Genomic DNA, 19,406 nt, shown 5'->3' on the forward strand with positions numbered 1-19,406 from the left:
GAGAGGAGAGGAGAGGAGAGGAGAGGAGAGGAGAGGAGAGGAGAGGAGAGGAGAGGACATTGTGAGGTAAGTGGAACAGGAGCAAATGTTTTAGTAAAATATCTGGTATGGATTACAGTTCATCAGCTCCAAAAGAGGATTAATCCGTCTTGGCCTCCTCTCATGAATTTCTTTTGTTCACTTGGGTCACTTCACTATTATTCAAGCCTAGATTATGAAAAAGGCAGATCTGCAGAACTGAATTTGTTTTCTTTGTCAGCTCAACATATTAAGTGCAAGTTTATATGTATACAATGTATCTTATTAGATGCTGTGTCCTGTTTTGGTCTGTTCTCTTCTGATTTATTTTGAACTCAAAGACCRTAAGTGTAAGTGCCTTCAAACTTACAGATACTTAGGCCACTGGGGAAAGAGCGGAAAAAAAGTGAAATGCAGCAACCATTACTGTCCAACTTCATTACAATCATGCCTTGGAAGAATAAAACAAAAATGTACTTGACTTTAATCTCCTCTGAGGGAAGAAACTGAAAGCAGCACGTTTGCTAGAAACTGCACACATTCAATCCACTAAAATTCATCAAGATATGCAAAATTTAAATGACATTTAAAAATGGACACTGAGAAAATTTACAGACATGGCACCAAGGAAAGTACATTTTTTTGGCCATATCCCTGACCCATGGCAGCACAATGTAGGTGGAAAGCAGATATTGAGAACACAGCATGTGCCAAACACTGGGGGTTGGGTAGGATGCACAAGATTCTGCCAATCTTATGTCAGGGTCCAGGCTGCAGCAGGGAGGCACAAGGATGGCATGGGTTGCAGTAGGCAACCACTGGGCATCCACAGCAGAATCTTCTCAGCGTATCTAACTAATTTACTAATTTACTAATATTATTAGTATTAATATTTCCATCACAGTCTGGGTTGGAGCAAAGTAGCAGCAACTGGCACTTTCAACTCTGCTCATCCCCTCAACGGATCCCAAYGACAACCACAGGCACAGCAGTGCCAAGAACAAAAAAGAAACACCAGTATATACACACTTCATTTGGAAAAGAATCGTATTCATCCTTTCTTCAGCAGTGCCATCTTCCTGCTATAAATACAAACCAGGTAGTAATGCTTGAAGGAGAGATGTGCTAATTGTTTAAATCAGAACCAGAGGGGATGATCCTTTAGGAGCTGACAAGGGCAAGCCACAACCAGCTCCTGGGATTCCTGCTCCCACTGCAAAACCTGCCTGGCAAAGGGCTGAGTTGCAACATGTGCTTTTCATACAGAGCACTTATTTCTGACTGTAATTTAGCCTCTTGGCAGGAGAAGTTCATACATATTGAGCGAAACAGCCTTGCTCATCCATATCAACCTACACATCCTCATACAATATCAACAGCACAGTATACTCTGCTTCCAGCGGTCTCCCATGGATCACAGGGAAGATTGGTTAATCATGCCCATCTCCTCRCTATAAAAGCCTGCTCCACAAGGGATGTTTTCTGATCTTTCRTACTGTTGAATTATAGAAACTGCAAGTAAAGAGGCCTCTGTGGATGTTTCTGTGAAACCATCCCACTACTCCTTTAACATGGGAAGGAAAGTTAAAACCAAGGGAATAACACCAGCACTAACTAGATGTTTAAAAAAACCCATGTAACAATAATGCTTGTCTCATATGGGAAGGGAAAAGAAAATACCTGAATTATACTTTCAAAATTAGTACTGTCTCTTTGTAATAAAACACAAAAAACCCTGGGCCATGAGTCTACTAGTCTTATCCATTCACTAAGTTCTGCAGAGGAGAAAGGAGAATACAGTCCTTGCAGCATGCCAGATTTCTCCTGTCTTCTATTTAAGACTTTGCTAAATTATTGAAATTCTACATTAAAAATATATTACACCCTGTCTAGTGAATGATGGGACTGCAATGCGTAATATAGAGAGGTGTAAGCTTCCCAATACATGCACATGAAATGAAAACTTGCTGATCTAAAACACTTGCTTCCTACCAACATGATTTCAAGAGAGCTGAGGAGAGAAAAACAAATTATAAAGTAATACACTAATGATTGAATTATGTAGCTGAAATTTACAGCTCTAASGGCATTTTATTAACTTAGTTTACATTATTCAGGTAAATAGTATGCAGTGAGATAGTACAAGCACAAATAAAAATTAAGATGGCACCAGCAACAGCAAATGTCTTATCCTAATTCATGCTATGGGTTACAGCAATGTTATGGAGCAAGACAACTCCATTAAAACAGAGGAGTCAATGGTGATTTCTAATTCCTCACCCAGGTATCCTCTATACTCAGCTCAGTGTCTTGATAAAAAGGGAGAATGAGAGCAGATACYATCAATGTGATGTGTCATTGTTACAAATCTTGTTGTCTGCTTGMACTGCTGAGGAGAGCAAAACTTTATCAATAACATTTGAGGATGCTGCCAGCAGAAATACAAGCAAAATGAGAAAGAAACTTCCTGAAAATATGACTTGACTTGCCCACTGTTACAGTCAGCCTATTTCTTTCATATGGGGAGGTTATATTGTATAATATGTAAAGGTTATGGATGCTTTAGAGAACTTTTTCTTAGTGCAAAAGTTGCACAGCATCTGTTGAAATCTCCAGCCRTTTCACTGGGCTGCTGCTGAACTTGCCTTGCTCRGTATTCAGAATCTGTTGTCAATTAATAAATTAATTGAAYGGATAAAGCATGTTCTAGCGAAAGYTCAGGGATTCAYTGGTGAAATGCAGTCTTCACCAGCTGCAACTTGGCTGAGGCCAAGGGGTGCATTCAGCTTTCTATGYTACAAAAAAAGTTCACATTCTTAATCCCAAAATAGAGTTCAAATCCAAGCCAGAAATTTGTTGGTGGTAGTGGGGATTTAGTAATTATATGTGACATGTCATTGGCTAACAGGTACCTCCACTGAGGTACCAGTTCAATACAGAGACACCAGCCCTGGCCCTCCTTTTGATACAGGAAGCYCCAAGCAGTAACATTTATGCTACACAGAGGCTGTTATCAGTCCAGCATTGCCAGTGATGTTGCTATAAACTCTCTGGTTTTGTGTCCTGTGCTGTTGCCATCCTTGTGCACCCAGTTACTGCATGGCTCAGGGAGGCAGTTGGTCATGCTATCACACGCCAAGATGCAGAAAATCAGTCCCAGTTCCTGAACAATAGCTCTTATCATGGAGAAGGTCATGAAATGCTGTTGGCTACTCTGTGGACTGGGGTCCTTGAAGGCAAATTCCCCCCAAAAGGTCAGAAGTTTTAAAAATATCCAAGAAGACCCTCAGACCTACTAGTCTGCTTCCCTACAGTATAAAAAGCTGTGTTGCAGTTGATCTCAGTACCAGTATTCAGAGCAGGATTTAAGCTATGACAGGCATAAGAGCTCTGCAAGAGCAGTGCTTATCCTCACGTTGCAGGACAACCCAGTTCTGGCAGATTTGTCAGAGAAATAGCTCAAGGAAAAATATCCTTGTCATGCTGCCAGTGCTAGTGTTAAACTAGGTTAATTGTCAGAGAGTTGCAGAGGTCGGCCAAACTTGCAGCATACGGCTTGTGTGACTTAATGTCAGACAAGAAACGGGAGTTTGCTGCTTGTGAGCAATTGCCCACCTCCTGCAACTCCYACCACCTCGTTCCTTCCTTCTACTCCACCAGATCTGCAGTGCTTTGCTCTCTTTGGTCCCTATTCCAAAGTGGATTACCAGTTGTGAAGGAGCCTCCAAGTGGGATAGGTTTGACCCCTCTGTGCTCCTGTTACATGGGTCAGGCATGTAAACACTCTTCTTCTGAGCAGCTTACAGAAAAATCAAACACAACTGAGACATAAGTCATTCATGAAAAGAAACCTTTCTGCCAACCATAATTGTTGCATYGCCTTTTCATCTTGGCAGGGTTTTACTTTGTTTTGGCTGGCTCAGGTTTTACTTTTGGCAACAAAATGTGTTTGTTGAGATTGACACCAGCCAATGTCAGCYCTTTCCAAAGGTGTGAGAAACCTTGAGAAAACAATCCAGAAGAATAAAAGGTCTTATTCCGATCTCAAGTATGTGTAGGTAGCTATGAGTGGAGTTAAGGTGAGTTTTTCCATGCATAGARGGAAATGAACCTTTCTCAATCTATAACTGAAATGCCAACTTTCCTTACACACAAAATTCTCAGGCAGAACCAACAAATTCTTAATGGTCTCATGGGGGTTTTGCTTTTTAGAGCTGTCCCACACAAATTTATTTCTGCACCTTGAATCACAGTGCTGGGGAAAAAATGCTAACCAGTAACACTTATTCATACCCCAAAAACTCAGCCCCCTCTAACCTATGCTGAGAAGCCCRGAGGGATGTGCTGGTGGGCAAAGAGGAGAGATAGGGAGAGGGTGGCAAAAGGTGGGGGAGAGACCTAGACCCTACTCTGCTCCTAAGRGTGCAAATAATCTTTGGTCAAGTAGTGACTGAATCCAGRTATTTGCAGTCAATTAAAATACTAYATTCTGCTGCACTCCTATGCTAACATAAAACACTCTTGAATACAATGCAACATATTTAGAAAATTCAATTTGGGCACTTCAAAGGTAAGTAAGGCCTTAGATTATAACTACTCCTGTACTTTTAACAATCACACAGCATATTTGCAGCTCACCTGCATGGGATTCTACCTGGGGGCTTTCAGGCCTTATCGGTACTAAAATTTCAAACTTACCTGTGCAAATCTAAAGGCCAGAAATACAAAATTGCTCAACAGAAGCAGGATCAAGGCATGAGAGAGGAGGGGAATAAACAAAGGTAAGGACCAGAAGAAGTATAAAGCAGAGGACAGAAGTAGAAGGGCAAGTGAGAGGACTGGTGGAGTGGGGTCAGACAAACTACAGTGCAGGATTTGGCTGAGAAGGGGGCACAGTAGGTCTTTGCTGGAGATTTTGGGAGAGAGCTCAGAATTCTGAAGGAAAACCAGCTCCTGTTTCACTCCTGGCCCCTTTGTGAAGCTGTAGCACAGGGACAAAGCTAATGGTAGCTCTTGACACACTCATGCCTTTCTGCTTTAATTCAACTCAGTTCTTTCTGAGAGACATCAGTTTTAACATTTTTTTTTTTCATCTTTTTCCAGAAGATCCTGGAAAAGATCTTCTGAATTTTATCTCAGTGTGTTTTGTCCTGGCTATTTAATGCAGATATCCTAAACATTTCTTTTATATTTTTATTCAAGAATATTTCCATTCAAGCCTTGCTTTCCAGCACTTTCAGCTTTAATTAACCTCACAGTTTAGCTCTGACACAGATTTCCATGAACACAGCTTTGCACAGAGTAAGGAGGCCAACACGTGGCTTTTGCAGAGGACTAACACATGAGCCCAAAAGGTGCTCCAGGCTTATCAATTTTGTCATGAGTAATGCATGCCCTGTGCTCCCCAGCCTCTATGGGGCTAATTTCACAAGGACAGACCTAAAGCCAGACACAAGTTTCCCCACTGAGTTGAACAGAAATTAAAGAAGTTGGCTGCACACTTAAGCTCAGTGCTGTGAGGGGGCTGGGAGGGTGCACTTCACTATTTTTACTGTAAAAAATATGTGCTCAATGGCACTAGAAGGCAGCTGGCACTTGCACCTCTTCTTTTTAAATTGAATGAACAGTGAAACAAAATTTTACTGGTTATTCCAGCCCAAAGTGCTGTTTTGAAATTTAAGAGAGTAGTTATCGTATAAAAGTTATATGGGGAAACTCGATCCAGTTAATTTGGTGAGATTCCTTTGACTGTTTCATGTAAAACTCAAGAGGGGTAAGAAAAAAAGAAGTACTTTTTTCACACATGGAAATAGGTTATGCATTTCCCTCTAACAAACAATAGATTTTAAAAAACAATGGCTTGATTCAGATTAGTGGGGTAAATCTAGCTGATGCATTACCAGCAGGGACTAAGGCCAGGAGCTCTTTAATCCTTTGAGAGAAACAGTGCCAGCAAGAGTGGCTGCCAAGGACTCCCCAGTGCTTGACCCGTGCTGAGCACACGCGATGCCCAACCCCATCTYGGGCACTCGCTCAGTCAGCATTGGCCACATGCTGAACTGGGATTAGGCKGAAAACCACCCCACGCTTTCACATCATTGATGTCCTTAGGGGGACAAGGTGAGATTATTCACTGCCTAATCTYGCAGCCTCCTTCTCTCAATTTTATTTCCATGTCACTCTTTGATCTCGAGGTGCAGAAAATCCTGCTACTGAGAAGTATCCTGCTGCACAGGTCCTCCTATGAAATGAGAGGGATACCAATGGTGTGAGCAGTGCCACCAGGTCCTTACACTTCAGAAAGACTCCTACAGTAATCACAGGCTGCCTCTCCATTCACATAACCTTGTTTTTAACTAGAAGGAATAAYATACCCCAACTCAAAAGAATGCTTGTGCAAGTATTTACCTTCTGAAGATATCTTAAACATGGAAGAAAGAGAATAGATGCCTTTCAAAGTCTCTTTACGGGGACATAAAGGAGACGACACGGACCCTGGGGTAGGGTGTCCTCAACACCCATGTAGACCCTTACAATGGTGAGAGACATTGAGCTGGGGTGGCTGCATCTTACCATCTCCCAGAAACTCCTCAAGGTAGACCTCACTGTTTTCTCTTTTTCTTCTGTCAGGCGTTTCCATGGGTTTCTGGCKTACCACACTCTGCTCTTCATGATTTGGCAAAGAGCAAGGACAAGAATGACATCTGTGTTAAGATCTTTTCTAAGAGAGGAACAACAATGGCCAGGGAATGGTTTTACTGCTGGTGACAACATCAGGAGACATGTATTTACTTCCTGGGAATACCTACAATTATCAGACTGCTAATAGAAAACTAAAAGTAGTGGTACACAACATAAATCCCAAAAAGTGCCACTACAACACACCTAGATATCTCTCTTTCCTACTTGAGTGGCACCCAGCTGAAGTGCAAAGGTCTGGCACAGCCTTTCCCCAACTTTATTGCTCCTCTTCAAATCTCTTAAAATCTCTTTATTTCTTAGCTGGATTCCAGAGCCTGCCTCTCCAGATGGGTTTTGTGCTATACTGTAATCCCTATTCCCCAAGCTGCCCGTTCCACATTTAGGAACAAAAATGCCCTGGAACTAAAGCAAACCTCAACAATGCAATACAAATAACATAACCTTTGAACAGGGTAGAAGGGAAGAAAGGGATTGTGCAAGAGGGAGGGCAGTGTGAATCCCAGTGCCCTTATCCTTCCTCTTGTGCCAGCACCAGTGATGGTAACTGCATCCCCCACAGTCCTCCAGCTCCTTCCTTGTTGCTAGCAAACCCATCGTCCCCCTCTTCCTCCTCAACTGGTATCTCTGGTAGGTGACAGCCAAGGAAATAATGAGTTCTGACTAAGACCGGGATTTGTACTGGCCAGCAACCAAAGATAGTGTGATAATGAAAAAAATGCTTTCTGCCTACAAGTTCTAGTTTTGAGCCATGCTGTAAGCCATCAGACACACTACACATWGCAGGGACTCTTCAGATGGCTGTGGGGAAAGATTTACGAAGCTACTTGTTTGGGATACAAAAGTTCTGTGGCAGTTAACCTGTGCCCCTGGGTGTCAGGCTGSCCTGGACACCAGTGGCTATGCTGTTCGACTCACAAAACTTTGCGTTAAAAACATCCAAGTACTCAAGCAACTGAAGTAGCAACCTGTAGATCATAACATTTGTATAAACTGATTAAACAGGACTGAAAAGAGTATTTATCTTTTTCTTTCAACTGCTGTTATTAGAAAGGATTTTGAATCCATCCCACGGATAAATATGTCAATACCTTGTGCAGCATCCAGAGGCACTACATACATGTGGAGGAGAAGGAGATATTCCTGAAAGGAGGTCAAACTGTCTGGTGCCCTTTTTGGTCATGTCAGCCCCAGTACATCCCACTTCCTGCTGCCCTGGCCAGATATGGTGTGGTGTGGAAGATCCTGAGCACTGGCTCCCGGCAGCAGGATCCCAGAYAGCATCCAGGGCTGGGCACTGGAGAGGGGACGTGCACCTCCCATTGCTGACAACTGAAGATGCACGTCCAAGCCCCAGTCCACACCCACTCCATTAAGGACAACCGCTGACATCCAGCACGACTAACATCTCTGTGGGTTAGAAGGCTAAATGAATAAGAGATGAATAGCTACCGTACATCCTAGTTCTTTATCCTGGGAGAGTCAGTGAACCTGAATTCCCCAAGAAAAGCAAGTAGGCTGCATCTGTGCCTGTGCTCTGATTAATCTCATTGGTTTGTTTTCCTGGAAACTAGATGTCCCAGATGCCATTGTTTCCATTATAAGTGTTCATCTGCCCTGTTTTGAGCTTGATTGCTCCTGTAGCCTGCTTGGCTTAACTGTTTTTTGTTTGTTTGTTGTTTGTGGTTTTTTTTTAATTATCATTCTTAAACAAAATGCCAGTAAATTAAAATGAGGATATAACTGCAACCCTCAACACTGGATTTATTAAATGTTTAAAAACATCTATGACACACAGAAATCCTGAGATGTTGTATGCAGTGTGACTAAATTATTAATAGTTGCCATGCACATCACACAAGAATTTCAAAAGGGGACTTTGTGTTTCTGCAAAACACTGCTATTTTTGTCTGACAGTAGAGACAAAATCATTTGAAAATTAGTCTCTTTGGTACTAATCACAACTGTTACTAAAACATTCTGACTGTAGGCATAATACAGTAATTTTTCTTTTTTGAGCAGAAATTAGACATTTCATTCATTATCTCAATGAAGATCTTGAAAGTTTACATTTTGTTAAAATACAAATAACACATAATTAATGAAAACATACTGAAACAAATACCTATTTCTAGTCGTGAAAGCTCCACTAACTAGTACAATAGCATTCAAGCACAAATTAAAGTAGTTACATTTACAAATAATACCACAGAATATTTGTTTTATGGGCTSGAAAGATCAGCTGTGAGGTTGTTTGAGGTGGGTTTTTTTTTAAGACATGAAGATATATGAATGGATTGCTACACTTAAATTTGCTTTACAGAGAAAATAACATTCTGCTGTGGGCAAAAACAGAAATACGGGAAATTTCTCTACTGGCTCAAGTGAATTATTTCTGGTGAAAGGCTTCTCAGTGTTTTGCTACAGGCATGCAGCTTTATACACAGAACATTATGCATGTACACACAGAGAGTGCTCTACTGGGGGTGTCTATCCTGACACCCTCCCCTATACCCAGCTCCCTGCAAGGCTATTTATGTTAAATAAAGAACAAACACAGATTCAGAAATGGAAAATAGCCCCCAAACCAACAAACAYCTAAAACATCAGCACAGAAAAGCAAGTTGATCAGGAAAAAAGCAGCTTCACTCAGTATGTCTCAGCTGCTTCCAAAGCAGAAAGCAATGGGGACGTACTGCTATTATTAGCCCTCTGGATGGGAAGCAGCACGGTGTGAAGCTGTTGGCAAGACGTTGCAGGATTTTCTTCGCACGTATGCACAGGCACAGACACACAGGCAGACAGACCCCCCAAAACGCTCATGGTGAGCCCCTTCCCGCCACTCGGGTGAGACAGACAGACAGAGAGCACGACGCCGGCGCGACTGTGCGTACTCACAGCTCGGAGTACAAGAAGTGCAGGTTGCCCACATTGTCTATGTAGTTTGCAGGACTTAGCCAAGGTAGGACCAGTAACAGGAGAGCCTTCATTTTCAGTGCAGTGCTGGCACTGCTGCTAGGTTTCCTCCTTCCCACCGTCTCTCTGTGCTGGTGGGACACACAACGAGAAGCTTTCGTGCCAGCCAAGCCCCTTCTAAGCAAGCCTTTCCATTTCAATGCAATGGTAGCACATTATGAATCGAGCTTAAATCCCTTAAACGAAGCTACACTGCAAAAATCATTGACCTGTAAGAGGATTACTCGATCTGACTCTCGGATGGGTAGATGTGAGGGTTTAGGGACAGCACAGCGTGGTTGGCGAGACAGTGACTTATGCTGCAGAGGAGAGCGATGCTCGGGGAAGAGACCTGCCTCCTGCAGGATTCGGAGTGGTTCTTCAGAGGCAGCTGGTATGTTTACATCACTGCCCACAAGCAGATGGGTTAGGAGCTAAACTGCATCACAGAAGGGCGTAGCTGTCTGACAAGGGGGGAAAAAAATGCCCCCCGTGGAGTTCTGTAGCAGGCGATATCAGAAGACCACACCTTTTTAAAGTAAAACACTGCAAAAGATCACAGCCAACTGCTGGCTGTTTGCATCTCAGTCTGAATTCCCCAAATCCAGTCAGATGTTTTTGTACAAACATAAATCATGTAATAATCCAAGGACATGTCTCTTCTCGGTTTTGTTGTTTTTTTTGGTTTTTTTTTTGAAGCATGCAAGAGCAAACATTTTAAATAAGGATGCTTTCAATGGGCTGCTCCATGGTAACCGGTGTTAAAAAAAAATGATAAGTTCTCTCATCAATTACAAAGCATAAAACAGCAAGCTCACCTTGTCCCATCAGTGACCTCATCTCTCTGATCAGGGCAAACTCTTGTTTTCTCTCTGAGAGCCAGGACTGGCCTGAACCTGAATCATCTAAGAAATGTGAGCACTGCTGACCATCCTGGTGACTCTAGCAGAGTCTACTTTAATTTATTCACTGAGATCACAGTAATGTTCTGTTGAGATTTCAGATGGGCTCTGAACTGTTCTCACTGCAGGCACCAAATATTTATGATTATTATTATATTTGTTTTATTAGCAAAGTCACACATTTCCTCCCGTCTCTATTGATTCACCAGAGTTAAAGAGAATAGCATCAGCCCTGTCTGCTCAATCTGTCCCTGGGCATGACAGAGAACGTCCTTCTCTCTGTCATTAACTGGAGATGGAATGGCAAGAAAGGTTTCTGCATTTCTGAGAATTAAATTAGGCAGAAGCATAAGATACCTTAGGTGATAGTTAATGCTGCACTTACAAAAAAAAAAAAAAAAAAATAAAGGTACTGTGCAGTGTCTGCAAGCACAAGGATGTGGAACTCCACCTTTAGGGATCACTCAGAATGTTCCCTCCTATTTCTCTTCCCATGTGGGAATGCTAGTCAATCTGCACTATCTATCCCCTGTAAAGCTGAAATGCCCAACAGCAGAAGTTCCCTGTGGTTTCTATTCTCCTGTCTCTATCCTTTGTCCTTAAGGTAAATTAGCCCTCCCAGCTGTTCTGAGGAAGGAAAATCCATGTCCTGAGTAGCTGAGAAAAAAATGTTCAGATGTTCAGCCTATGTAGCAATGCTTTGTGCTGCACTACCTTAGAGGCTTTAGGGCTCAGGGAAGAAAGACCCCTGCTCCATCTCTCCAGTTTTCTGCTCCTGGGGTTCGCAAAGCTGGGACCTGGTGCAGGGAACCTGACACAGGGAAGAGGGAACARCAAGAGATTGTGGGAACATGCTACTGAGACAATTCTTTCTATTCCTGCTTGGCTTCAGGTGAAGCAAGCCAGAAGCACAGGACCTTGAAGATCCTGAGGGGAAGTTCCAGGCCACTGATATTCAACAGTAAATGCAAGAATAAAACCTGCCAGGCTTTTACAGGACCAAATAATGGTTTATAGCAATTCTGAAAGACACACAGTGAAGGGTACCTTTACTATCACTTAAGGAGGAGAAACTAAGACACTGGGGTGATTTGCACATATCCACGTAGGAGAATTGACACTAGAAATCAGGAGTTGTGCTAGCTGTGTGGCTTCCATGTGAAAAACAATATTCCAATCTGCTTATTTATTGGGGGTTTGGGGTGAATTGGGAGTGGGTATCCTGTTAATTTTAATGGCCACACCATCATGTAAAAAAAAAGACAAACAGAAAGGTCTAAATTCAGATGTATGTATAGCAGAGGAAAAAAAAAGCATTTGCAATAGGAGCTCAAGATTGTGTGGTTGGAATCTATAGAAAACATAATTTCAGTGCCAGCAGCTCAGAGAAGACTGACAGTCCCCTTACCTGCATTATTATGGAAATTAGCATTTGAGGCCTGTCAGAGAAGTACTGACCTAAGACAGAAAATATTGAGTAACTTTGCTATTTCATCCCCTTAGCAGCRCATAGTGAAACTCAGAGCACTGCTGGCCTGGGCTGGGGCCTGCTGCCACTGTCYCTTACACCATGAGCACCCACATGAGCACTCACAGGGAAAGCCAGGCCCAGAAACAGKGTTACAAGGTCATCCAAATCCACCAATACCAAACCTCCAGGATGTGAAAAGTGGTCTCATGACTTTTGCAAGGGATCAATAAACCCATTGCTAATGACGTTTTTTTTTGTTTTAGTAATATAAAGTGGTCACATTTTTGGTTGGCTAGGACACCATAACTTCAGTGAATATCTTTAAGTGAATAAATTCCTAGTGAGAATCCAGATGCTTCAGGAAATGAGGTCTGAAATGCAAATAGGGACATGTTTGAATGGCAGGCTGCAGAGCCATTTCCAGTCTCGGGCTCCCAGGCTGTGAAACATGCAGCATGTGAACATACCTCCACTCTCTGGCTCACYGGTGATGCTCTGACCCTCAGTTCTGCCATGTCTATGCAGGAATGTGTGCCCAGCAGCCATCTGGAGCCCTACACTGGTTGCACAAGGCTTTCTTTGCATTGCACATGCAGATATACACACCTAGCAACAGAATTTACACCTGCAAGCTCCAAGGGGTAGTAACTGCACTGGGCATCAGACACAGCTCACAGAAAAGAGCATATCTCAGGCCCCATCTCTCCTCTGACCTGATGTGCTATTATGCAGACTATGCCGAGTGTTTGTCTGCTGTTAGCCCTGAATGTATCTCTTTATCCTTCTGCCTTTTTTTTTTTACAAAACACAGAACATCCAAGACAAAAGCAGCAGCATATGCTTTTACCCTGCAAAACAGAGAATCATTCAGTTCTCTCCCTGAAGAGGAACCAAACTTTTCCCTGGAGAGGTCTCTCCCTGAGGTAGGATRGAGGGTGTCCTAGCTACCAGGAGGGATAAGCCTGGAGGGGCAGTCCAGCCAGGATGCTCTCAGATATTGTCTGTGAGCCCCACAGTGCGCTGGGTAAGTGGTCACCTGGAAGAAAGGAGCACTCAAGTCCAAAGACCAATACCAAACTGGAATATTTTCTGCTCTACTTCTCATATAGGTCATTTGTSATTCAAAAAAGGTTTGAAGAAAGGGCAATTATAAAACCCTTAATGTGCTATTAAAATATTTATAATAGCTCAGCTTCCCAAAACTCACAGATCTCTTTGGACTACATACACATGTCATTGTGCAGCTAACCACAAGGTATTCACCCAGAACTGCTACGATAGCATGAAATACCTTATAAGCATTTGATTCTAAAAGAAGTGTAAGAYATAATCCTTCTTGGACTTTAAATGGACTAAATTCAGCTCTAAATTAATGATACTGTAGGTGTTCATTGGAAGTGAAATCAACAACTCTTTTTTTACATAAAGTGTCTATTTCGATCAGTATTAATTGAAGATATTTTTTCCTCTACTTAAAAAAAAGGAGTGAAGAACTGTCTATTGACAACAACTTACTGGGTTTGGAAATGCTGTTCGAGGTGACCCCGTTGCACRACCTCTGAGCAGTGTTCTGTGAAAGGGCAGCTAACCATTAGCTTGTCCAGAAGGTTATTCACTAGAATGCTGGACTTCCTGCACGTCTGGAGAATCACAAGCTTGCGGTCCATGGGGCAGAAATCTTTTTCCACAAGGAAGTTCGTAAGGCAGGCTGTGCAGAAGGTGTGACCACAGAGCGTGTCTAATGGCTGAAGCAAAGGTTGCAGGCAAATGTGGCATATCAGATCATCATCTACTTCTTCGGTGTAGCTGTACAAGTGGTTTTCTTCCGGTAAATGTGCTTGGCCGCAGATGACACAGAGTGGTGGGGAGCTATCCTCCATTTCTTCTTTCTGGTTCATAATCAGAATTGATGCAATTCAAAAGGAGCCAGGTGGGAATACCCAACCCGTTTTCTACTTGTGAAAGCTGTAGCAAGGCCTGTGTGCCATCAGATCTGTGGRGAGGAAAGTCGAAGGATTATGCTCTGTGCTGTGTTTTTTTGCCATACTTGCAGTATGTATCTGGATATGAAGTACTACAGTGGATATTAGGAAAGGATTTTGTCTTTGGGATGGGAGGGTAAAGCAAAGAAGGGGCCAGKAAAAAAAGAGAGACAATTTCAGAGACTTATTTTCTCTTAAGTCCAGCTCAATTTATACAGTTATTCTCATTGCAAAAAAAGATATCAAGATAGGGAGAAACACTACAGGCATTTAATGGTTGAAAGCCTTAATCAAAGTTCCAGTCAGCTGATTTTGTGGCCACATTACTTCTACCAGAAAAGCAGCACTGTGTATGGGCAAACACTGCAAGATTGTGTGCAGAAATACAGGTAAGAATAAAGGTTGCTGGCCAAGCTGCGTGCTCAGCACAGCAAGGGWGAGCAGCAGCTTCACCTAATACACATGAGCATACAAACACTGTATGAGTAGCCAGAGGGAGGATAATTTGGGTTGTAAGAATTTAGAGTTGGAATCCTGTAGACCATTCTCATACGACAGCAGCAATGGACTTGGACCCCTGCCTGCCTGAAGTCAAGCAGTTATAACCATCTGCACCAGCATAAGTTCAAAACTTCATTTGCTCTGCAAAGCACCAAACACCTCACATATTGAAGCAAAGTCCACAGCACAATGTTAAGTAGTGTATTGGTCAAAAAGAGGCCTATTCCCTTCATAATTTGTAATACAGAAACCCTGTATGTCTCTTACTACAAACCCAATTAGCTCTGGCCAGAACACCTGCCTGCTGGTATTTTAAAGACATAAACTCTGCGGGTGGCAGCAAAACCAAAGAGTAATTTGTAGTTTTTACTTGATGAACCCCAACTGTTCATTGGAGCACTTATGTCTCATTACTTCTATGCTTATTTTGATACACCACTTTGAAAATAAACATGAAGATATAAAATATGCAATGGCCTAATTASTGCTCTTGCTTGAAAATGTAAATCTTATTTGCTTCTTTGCCATAACACTGTACCCTTGCTTCCAGCTTGACTTAATTTGCTGAGACAATGTGTCAGCCTCAAACACCCATGTCTGAGGGCAAATGAGGGAAAGAATAATAAAAAAATCAGACTATGACAGAGCATATTTTCATATAAATAAACCCTTACTTTTATGCAAAGCTAACAGGCTCTAAACCTAAGAAATTAAACTTTAACATGGCAGGGGTTTTTCTGACGTGAAGGTAAARTAATAGCCCCACTAATTCTAACCAGATGTTTAAATGTCAAACATTCTCTTCAATGCTTTGCTAGATCCTATTCTTATGAAGCAATTATGTTAAGTGCCTGTTTTTGCTTGCAAGAGAGAGTTCTGCATAAGCTCTGTCTCCTGATTAGCAGTAGCTTCAGTGGAATTAAAATCATTGCCCGTTAGAACTCTTGCAAATATTTAAAATACACGATACTGGGTCAAATGTTTCCTTTTGTAAAAATATTCTCCAGAGCTTTATGAAAAGCCCTTTGTGAAGAAACAAACATCTCTCCATAGTGCAAGCAGCACCTCCACCTGTTATCTTAATATAGGAATTCTTATTTAGTCCTACTAAGGTGACACACAGCAAAAGAAAACAAGATAAATTATCAGAGGCTGAGGTGGGGACTAGGGCACTGTGAGTGTCTCCTGTAGGAAGCTCTTGGAAAACTTCTCAATGAAGTGGGGCAGCTTTGAGTGGGTGTTCAGCTGCTCTCTGCATCCCTCACTCATGGAGGGAGCCCATCTCAAGTCATTACGACTGCTTGCAAAAATAGCAACACATGGCTTGGATGATTGTGGCTTTAAAAACAGACGTAAAATGGATAAGAAACCAAKGAAGCATGTCAAAAATAGCACTGTGCTATAAACTTTGTTTTCTCTTACATTTTCAGGATACCTGGGGCAACCAGGGATGTGGGCAGTATCATGCTGTTTCTCCACTCCCCTGCCACATCCTCTTGTACCACCACACAGAGGCATTGCCATGTGGGTGCTCTCCCCATGCACCACACACCAAGATACAGTAGCCCCAACATTTTGTCACCTCAGGGTTGTTCTCAAGGACAGAAATTCTTGCTTCTTGCTGGCAGGAGAGCCAACACTCAGCTCCCATCAGCAAACCTGCTGACAGCTAAAACCAAAATCCTGTCTGAGGAAAGAGCAGCTCCTAKGAACAGGAACACGGGCACCTGAGCCACCCCTTCCCAACCTTGTACCCTAGCCCTGAAAGTACCTCTCCTCCACTTCCACATGTACAACACATCAAGTCCCCGGATACAAATTAGGTAATGCTGGAAACAGCACTACAGTTCCAAAGCTACTTCCATTATTTTCGCAATGACAACAGAGAAAGAGGCATCACTGCCCTAAGGCAATGTTCTGATTCAGCAAAAATGATGAGAGATGTCCCAGAGGAGACAAAGTCTGACTGTCCTGGCCACGTTACAGATACTCTTTATGAATCTGACATATTAATAATGCACTGTTAGTGGAAAAGGGAAGGTGTGGGGAGCTGTGCCTGTATTTTACAATGTTTACGTAAATTACAAATACTTGCTACAGCACAGGGAAACAAAACTATTCCCGTTTATTAGTAACAGGCAATGAATTTTTAGGAGAACCCAATTCAAGTCCTATGGTCTCTATGATTTAGAAAATTTTGACTACATATAAATTCTGAAAAAAAAAAAATTTGTCTCCTTCTACYGGGTCCACATTCACCCATAAACCTTCATAAACTGCTGGACACATCAAACCATGTGTTTGCCATCTTTGGGAGGTGATTATATCACCAAAAGAGTAAGCATGGAGMGTGTGTGATGGAGTTGTTGCACAGATTCAGTCAGAGACAGATGTTCTTTGCAATGGTGGCAGTCATTTGTATTTATAACATTAATGTGCTGCCCTAATAGCTATATAATTCATATCACGTCCTTTTAGGAAGCCTAAAGTCTGGATTCCTCTTGAACATTGTAGAAGAGAAGGGAGAAAGGATTTAAATTTGATCTATTGATTACTAGTGTCTATTTCTATTTCTTCTATTACCTATGAATAAAAACCAAAAATACACTTTGAGCAAGAAAACGTGTAGAGGTAGAGAGTAAACCACAATGAAATGAAAAAAGGTAATTATTTCATGCTGAACCTCTGTTTTCAAGCCCCCTTCTTGGGGGAGGAGGAGAGGGGAAAAGAGAGGAGGGGAATCCTACATTCATTTGAATTGGTGTCAACCACCACTGGGAGCCTCAGCAGGGCCTGGAAGTTACCTTGGCAGTCTCACGCTTCTTATAGTCAGAGCCATACTGCCAGAAACTGTTTCTTGCAAGGATGATTGGCAAAAGAAGCTTTTGGAGGAGGTGAAGGTGCCATGCCAAAGCAGACATCACCAGCATTTGCTACTTCCCTGCTGTGCAAGAAGTTTTCAACAACTCAGGTCCCAGATTTAGCATAGTTGTACAGCACCTAGCATAGATTGGCTTGGATGAAGAAAATAAAGTATTGATTTGCAAGAATGTCACAGTGTTGTGACACTGTGGTGAGCCAAGCTTTAGTGCAAGGCAGAGACCTGAAGCACAAGAATACAGTGCAAACGTTGAAAGCAGAACATTTTTACCTGGATATMCATTTTGCAGAGTTTTCAGCCACAAGCTGTAATAACCAAGGTCACACCAGGGCTGTGACAACAGTGGCAACCACATTTTTTTTGAAAGTCACCCAACAGGCTGCACTGATTTGAAGGAGTTTGCATCTTACTGGTCTTCACTGCTTAGGAATTTGCAGCCACCAGAAGCATTTTAGCGAACAACAGAACAACCCCCACCAAAAGCTTGGACAGCAAACGTGGATAATGGGTACAGAGAATGTCCTTCATCTCGTTGCAATAACAAACCCAGAGCTGTCCCACCMCAATGAACCAATCTTAAGCTTAAATACTGACTTACCACCACAGCTACACTGGCAGCATTGTAGCAAGAGGAGGGCTCACCAGGCAGAGTGGCAGAACCCCACTGCCTCTGCCCAGCCACCATCAAATATTAACCCAGCAGATCAGGAGGCTGCACTTGGAAGTAGCATGACACAAAATGGAAGAAACTTCAGGTAGCAGAAGTAAGTAACAAAGGCTAAAAGAAAAACAAATAAGTGATGAAAGATATTGAGGAAGTGGCTACCACAGAAAGAAAAAARAATGTGCCTCAAGGCCAGAGAAACAGTGTCATGGAGCCTGGAGAGACAGCTACTGGCTAAAATCACAAATGATGAAAGATAAGCCAGTGGACATGTGACACTAGGAAACAGAAGAGCAAAATGGATGAGATGCAGAGCAGTTAGAGGAATTTAGCTCCACTAGTTCTGAAGTCCTATGGCTTGGTGGTAATGAGATCCTCAGTCAATGSTAAGGGCAGCCAGCATGTGTAAAGAAAATGGATTCCAAATAGTACAGTCAGATTGACAAATATTAGTTTTGGGTTAGGTTTAGCTTGGTTTTCTCTCTGTGTTTAAGTGACACGTTTTATTTTTGGACTCTAAGCATGTATATAACAAATCCTGTATATGCTGATTAAACCAGATGCCTTTTCATACTCTGTTTCTCTGCTGCACAATACCATAGGAGATGGAAGAACTACTGACAGAGTCGTGTTCTTCTTAGCTAAACTGTGATAGCAAAATCATTCTGCATACTTCCCCCAGTCCCAGCATGGGCTGCTATCTCATATGAGTGTGCATCTCTGAGTGAGCCACAGCCATCCATTTATGTGGGTCAGCAAAGCTAAAGGGGCTGGTCTGAAGGCATGTAAGGAAACCTGCCACAGCAGCATTGCCAGCTGCCAAGTAAGGTTAGAAGATCCTTATTCTTCCAGAGATGCTTTTACCTGGCCTTCCTTTCACCACACCGGCYGTGAGCAAGCTGCAACCAACACCTGCCTTACTTGATACTCAGCTTCTTTGCTGAGGGTTTAGAGACTGCCATCTTGCCTTTTCATGTTAAAAAATACCCACGTCAAATTGCTGGGAGGCTCGACAGCTTTCACAGTACAGAATTAGCTCTCTAAYGAAGCCTCAGCCCAGCTGCCAGTGGCTGGATGTGGGCCGGATAGGAGATGTGGGCATTGTCCCCATCTAGTGGCTCACCCACACTGGGAGAAGAGTGGATCAGGGCTAGCAGAGGTCCTACTTCATCCTTTCAAGCAAAAGCACAAAGCCCTCTGGTTACACAGGGTGAGCTGTGACCTTACTGCTCCTGCCAGAATCTGGGTTGCAAGATCCCACCACTTATTTCACATTCAGGGTTTTATAATGAAGTATCAGGTTGAATGGTTTTTGAAAACTATTTGCCATTAG

The 19,406-nt window shown here is 42.5% G+C and overlaps 1 protein-coding gene across 9 annotated transcripts in view; it reads right to left on the bottom strand.

Annotated features, from left to right (window-relative positions):
• The window catches only part of LNX1 (ligand of numb-protein X 1), a 148,615-nt gene that overhangs the window by 52,345 nt on the left and 76,864 nt on the right, over window positions 1-19,406 (bottom strand). For 6 of the 9 annotated variants that reach the window (XM_057366805.1, XM_057366806.1, XM_057366803.1 and 3 more), the window contains one exon: window positions 13,561-14,038. In XM_057366805.1, coding sequence (XP_057222788.1) covers window positions 13,561-13,943 — 383 coding nt within the window. In that variant the 5' untranslated portion in view covers window positions 13,944-14,038. Of the gene's footprint in view, window positions 1-9,615; window positions 9,854-13,560; window positions 14,039-18,007; window positions 18,188-19,406 lie in introns of those variants that run through there. The other 3 variants (XM_057366802.1, XM_057366808.1, XM_057366809.1) reach the window with 3 other exon arrangements.

The sequence above is a fragment of the Malurus melanocephalus genome, unplaced genomic scaffold (genome assembly GCF_030028575.1).
Source record: "Malurus melanocephalus ecotype Western Australia unplaced genomic scaffold, MMel_1.1 scaffold_71, whole genome shotgun sequence".
Lineage (NCBI taxonomy): Eukaryota > Metazoa > Chordata > Aves > Passeriformes > Maluridae > Malurus > Malurus melanocephalus.